Source organism: Arachis hypogaea, chromosome 1 (assembly GCF_003086295.3).
Source record: "Arachis hypogaea cultivar Tifrunner chromosome 1, arahy.Tifrunner.gnm2.J5K5, whole genome shotgun sequence".
In the NCBI taxonomy this organism is placed as follows: domain Eukaryota; kingdom Viridiplantae; phylum Streptophyta; class Magnoliopsida; order Fabales; family Fabaceae; genus Arachis; species Arachis hypogaea.
In genome coordinates, this window is record NC_092036.1 from 4,734,249 (window position 1) to 4,740,411 (window position 6,163).

The 6,163-nt window shown below is 26.9% G+C and overlaps 1 protein-coding gene across 1 annotated transcript; it reads left to right on the forward strand.

The window, feature by feature from the left end:
- The first annotated feature begins 1,821 nt into the window (after positions 1–1,821).
- Positions 1,822–5,958, forward strand: LOC112791584 (probable amino acid permease 7). Its single transcript, XM_025834483.3, has 7 exons — positions 1,822–2,046; positions 2,164–2,397; positions 2,509–2,602; positions 2,753–2,967; positions 4,024–4,157; positions 4,286–4,513; positions 5,528–5,958. The coding sequence occupies exons 1-7, from the start codon at positions 1,971–1,973 to the stop codon at positions 5,927–5,929; spliced, it is 1,383 nt and encodes a 460-aa protein (XP_025690268.1). The 5' UTR covers positions 1,822–1,970; the 3' UTR covers positions 5,930–5,958.
- Positions 5,959–6,163: the final 205 nt, after the last annotated feature.

The window sequence follows — 6,163 nt, forward strand, 5'->3', positions numbered from 1 at the left end:
TCGTATGAATAAAAAAAATAAATTAAATTTAATTTAAAATTAAATATATTAAAACATATCTCTTTATTAAAAATATCTTAAATATACATAAAATATTAAATATTTTTCGTGCATCACACGGATAGATATATACTAGCGACATTCTAAATTATTATTTAAATAAAATATTTCCTATTATAGAAGAGTACAAAATTAAATTTTGTGATTAATGTACATCTTCAAATTTGTTGACAAGATTTTGTTGCCTTCTTTTATACACGAAAAGATTAAAAAATAATAATTAAAAAATTCCACTCTTGTCAAATGTTCATTAATAGTAGAAACTTTATTTCATATTTTACGCATAAAGAAATTTAATTTTAATACGTTAATAATGAAAATTATTTTTATATTATTAATAATTAAAATTAAATTAAGAAATATAGTTATTTAATTAGTAATTTCAATGATCATTTATTTGGAATGCATCAATTTTGAAATAATAGGAGAGAAGAATAGTTAAAATAAATATTATACTCATAAAATAAAATTACAAATTACATTAAGCCAATTTAATTCGTAATTGGTGTGGGCCTGCACTTAATTAAGCTATGAACTATATTAAGTTTAGTATCTATTCTGCAATACAATATAATTATTCATATATCTTTTATTAATTTAAAATTAAAAAATATTTTTATAATATAATATTATAATTTTTATGATCAAATAGTCTAAAGTTTAATTTTTATTGATACAAAATATTGATGCAATTTTTTTTTAAAAAAATTTAACATATATTTTATATAAATAATTAATTTGATGATTAATCTTTTACGTATAGATAACATGGTTGAATAATTCCTAGTTTTGATATGATTTTTTTTCCTTTAAAAAAGGTTAAAATTCACTACCAATGGGTTTTACCAAAAATAAAAGGAAAAGTTTAGGGCCAACAATTTTATTGCATTTTGGCCAGCATGTAACCAGCAGAGAAATGTGAGTTATTGGATAAAATTTCACACCATCAAATCATCGTTGATGGCTAGTTGATGACTACCAATCACAAATGTTGCTGGCCCCTAGCATTGCTCAAAATAAAATGTGAATCTTGCTGATGGTTATACGAAGATGGTAAAGTTACCTTTGGTGCGTTTGTTAGGATAAGACACTAAAAACATGATAGGATAAGATATTAATGAATACAGATACAAAATTTTGTATTTTTATATTCTGTTTGGTGATAAACTATAACAAATTATGAAAATTTAATTTACTTTTTTTTTCATTCAAAAAATTTGAGATGAAAATATAATAATAAAAAATATAATTATAAAAAATTAACAAAAATAATTAAAGAAAAAATAAAAAATAAGTTGTGTTCCTTGTTAGTGTTTTCATGTCCTTTCTGTTAGGATGGATACAAAATTCACTAATTTAGTGTCTCTAAACACATTATCTCTACTCATGTCTCGTCTATTAAACATGATTTTGTATCTCAGTGTCCCGTCTGTATAAACAAACGCAGCCCTACAGACATGAATAATAATACGGATAAAACTCTTTTTTGGGTTTATTTAATTTGTGCTCTAAGAACACATATTAAATTTATAAATTTAAAAAGTTTTTATTGAGAATATAAAAAATTAAAATTTTTAATATTTTTATTTTATATTTATTAAATAAAAATATTTAAAAAAAATTTCTAATAATAAACTTATAATGAGCTCTTAAGATACATATTAGCTATTTTTTTAAAAAAAAAAACATGTATCTACCAAAAATAAAAATAAAAACATTATTGAAGTTAGAAAAATGATAGCTAGCTCTCCATTACAATCTTAAATCGTAAACCCAAACTCAAATATAATTATAGTCAGCTCCTAATATCATCTCATGCAACTTCATATATAGTGCTCCACCTTCAATTTCTCTTTAATGTTCCAAGCTTAGGCCTAATCAAACTCCATAACCATAAGCTTGGTTAAAAGATGGATGTCATGAACTCTCTCCAAATAAGAAGCGGCACAGGTGCTTATGATGATGATGGACATGTCAAAAGAAAAGGTAAAATTTTTCTAGTATCATAACCAAATTCATTTTTCATTTTCTTCTAAATGTCTCAAAACAGAGAATACAGAGACACTGAGATAAAGACTAAATGTATCATAATTCATAACCCAGGAACCGTAAGTAGTGCTGTCGCTCATATCATCACGGCGGTGATCGGCTCCGGCGTTCTGTCTCTTGCTTGGAGCACTTCACAGCTAGGATGGATTGCAGGGCCAATTACTTTGCTTTGTCTTGCAATTATAACCTATGTTTCTTCATGTCTCTTATCTGATTGTTACAGAACTCCAGATCCTATAACTGGGAAAAGAAACTACTCTTACATGGATGCTGTTAGAGCGAATCTTGGTACTATCACAATTTTATCTACCATTAATTGTTAATAATAATTTTAAAGAAATTACATTGGTAATTATAAATTATGATTTCATATGGTGTATATGTTAATTTTTTTCTCAGGTAATAAAAGTACTTGGTTTGCTGGTTTCCTTCAATTTTTGGCCTTATATGGGACTTGTATAGCATATGTAATAACCACAGCGACCAGTCTAAGGTATATGAAATTTGAAATTCAACGTTTTATAAATAATTTTATATATGTATTTAATTACGTAATGTCACATCAATAAAAATATTTATTTTTAATATTGGCGGCTTAAATAGTCATTGAAAAGAACGGATGTGACTAACGTCATTTCTGCAGGGCAATTCTGAAATCAAATTGTTATCATAAGGAAGGACATAAGGCTTCTTGTGAGTACGGAGATAGTTTGTATATGGTGATGTTTGGGTTGGTCCAGATTGTGATGTCTTTCATACCAGATCTTCATAACATGGCATGGGTTTCAGTTGTTGCTGCAATTATGTCCTTCACTTATTCATTCATAGGACTTGGACTTGGCATCGCCACAGTTATAAGTAACCATCTCTCCTATTATTACTATTTAATGTCGATATAATCTAGAATCCATAGATTTTACCCCATCTCAATAAAGTGGGTGCACATACATATGCACATGCGCACACAATATTTTCTTAAAAAAAATATATAATATAAGAAGAGTTTAATTTTGATGCAAACAGTGTAAATCATTTTATATAATTGTCTAATCACATCTATTATTTTAGATAACTATTCATCTTATTAATGTGAAAGATAATTATTTTTATTTATATGATGTTAAGTAATTGAATACACATGTAAAATTATTTTATACTGAATGTACATTAAAATTAAATTCATATAAGAATTATACCCATTCGTTGACTTTTGAAACCATTAATTTCGTTCAAATTAATGCATTAATTAATTATTGGGTCATGAGTTTCATTCAAATTAATGCATTAATTATTGGGTTAGGAAATATGGTGAAAAAATATATATTGGAACAATTATTTTCAATTGTTGATGATATTATGATTTTTTTTAACTGAAATTTAGTTTGATGGAGATTCAAATTTACTACTTAAAAAACAATCTAAATGCATGAATCTTTTTTGGGTGTTATAAGAAATTCGAAATGGAGTCATAGGAGAGAAAAAATCTAACTATTTAATAAATGAATAATCTTTATACATGTATTTAATTATATGATATTACATTAAAAAAATATAACTAATAAACATTTTAGATTGTAAATAGATCTTTTCAATTTTTTTAAGAAAAAATTGTCAAGCATAATCTTTTACTATTTAACATCTTTTTTCATATTTTTTTTTTAGTCTCACTTAAAAATGTATAGTAAAAAATCATTTTACAACAATATTAAAAAAAATTGAGAGATCCATTCCCTGTTTAGAGATAATTTGATTTGATAACTTTAATCAAATAACAATGTATAATTGGAGCCAATCAGTTATAACTCTAATGACATAGTTTTTTCATACTCATTTAAGAGGTCGCGAGTTCGAGTCTTTTTATTTTTGATAAAAAAAAAAAAACAATGTATGATTGGAATTTGATGACACTTACAGAAAATGGAAGAATTATGGGTAGCATAACAGGGGTAGCAACTAATAAGGTTGCAGACAAAATATGGTTAGTGTTTCAAGCACTTGGCGACATCGCATTCTCTTATCCCTACTCTCTTCTCCTCCTTGAGATTCAGGTATTTCATATTCAAATTAGGTAGTAATTATTACTTATGTACTTATTAGTGGTTGGTACCACTTTTGAAAAAAAGAAGCAGCAATTTAATGCTGAAATTAAGAAAATGTTGAATTTTGTTGTTACAAGGACACACTGAAGTCTTCTCCACCGGAAAACCAAACCATGAAGAAGGCGTCCATGATTGCAATCTTGATCACAACATTCTTCTATCTCTGTTGCGGATGCTTCGGATACGCCGCCTTCGGAAACTCTACGCCGGGAAACCTGCTCACTGGGTTTGGATTCTATGAGCCTTTCTGGCTTGTTGACATTGCTAATGTTTGCATTATTGTTCATTTGGTTGGAGGGTATCAGGTACCTTTATTGCTAATGTTTGAATTTAATTTTGTTACAGTATTAGTGTAACGTTACATAGACAATAGCCGCGGTTGCATATTGTCGCATCAACAAAAATAACTAATTTTTAAATACATTACTTAAAACTTGTGAAGTACGGATACTTTGTTGAGTTGCCGTGTCCACGTATCGGATACATTTTGGACACGATACTCACCGACACTCGTTCGACACGCGTGTCTGCTGTATCCAACTGTGTCTTAGTAAAAAAGAAAAAATTCTTCTTCGGACACGTCTGGACATACCTAAATACCATCACGTGTCAGCGTGCCCAGTTTTATTCTTAACTTATATTCTTAAAATAAATTTAGATATAGTATATATTATTATTTATTAAAATAAAAAATATTTTAAATACTTTATATAATTAAAATAAAATATTAAAAATAATTAAAATTTTTAATATCAATAAAATATCAAAATATCATTACAATTTAACTGAAAAATACTTTATATTTTATATATATACGTGTCCCCGTGTCATATAAGATTTTAAAATTCGCGTGTCGGCGTGTCATGTGTTGTATCCGTGTCTGTGTCCGTGCATCATAGCTTAAAACGTATAAATATAATTGGATAATCTTATAAAGTTATTTTAAGCATCAAAACTAAAAGTGTATTTGGAAAGCATTAAAGCGAGAAAAGAATTATATTTTTACTAAGAAATGAATTTTAATTCCATTTTAAATTTAAATTAATGATTTGGAACAATTAATTGTATGAATGAAATAAATTTTGTGTTCTTTATTAATTTATTCTTGAGTATTTTAGTTGTCTTTTTTTATTTGTTTATTAGAGACAATTTTAACATTTCAATCTTTTGTAATAATAGAATTACAAATTAAATCTTTTTTGGTATGATTTAGTTTAAACATTAACGTGCGAATTGAAATTCGTTTGAGAATTGAAAATGACACTTTTTACCATTATTTTTCTTCATGCAACTTAATTAATTACTGTTGTTCTTAACAGATTTATTGTCAGCCAATATATAATGTAGCTGATAGATGGAGATCAAGAAAGTTCCCCAACAATGGTTTTGTGAACAATTTCTACAAAGTGAAACTACCCCTTTTGCCCACTTTTAACTTCAATCTTTTCAGGTTCTGTTTCAGAACAATTTTTGTGATTTCAACCACAGGAGTTGCAATTCTTTTCCCTTACTTCAACCAAGTTCTTGGAGTTTTAGGAGCCATAAACTTTTGGCCATTGGCCATTCTTTTTCCAGTGGAGATGTACTTAGTTCAGAAAAAGATTGAAGCATGGAGTAGCAAATGGATTGTTCTTAGGATATTTAGCTTTGGTTGCTTTCTTGTGACCTTAATGGGGTTTGTGGGCTCACTTGAAGGAATCATAAGACAGAAATTTCATTGAAAGCTTTATTAGGTCACTCTATTCAATAATACATCATTTCTTTCCGTGTCAGAATAAATTAAAATAAATATTAGGCAATTAAATAATTTTTTCCTAAATAATTATTTTGTTGTTGTTAATATTAGGCAATTAAAATAAATTCTTAATTCTAGTTAAAATATTGATAAAAAAATATTACTTTTGAAGTTTTGCTTTTGCATTAACTAATTAATATTACCCAATATAAATTATACA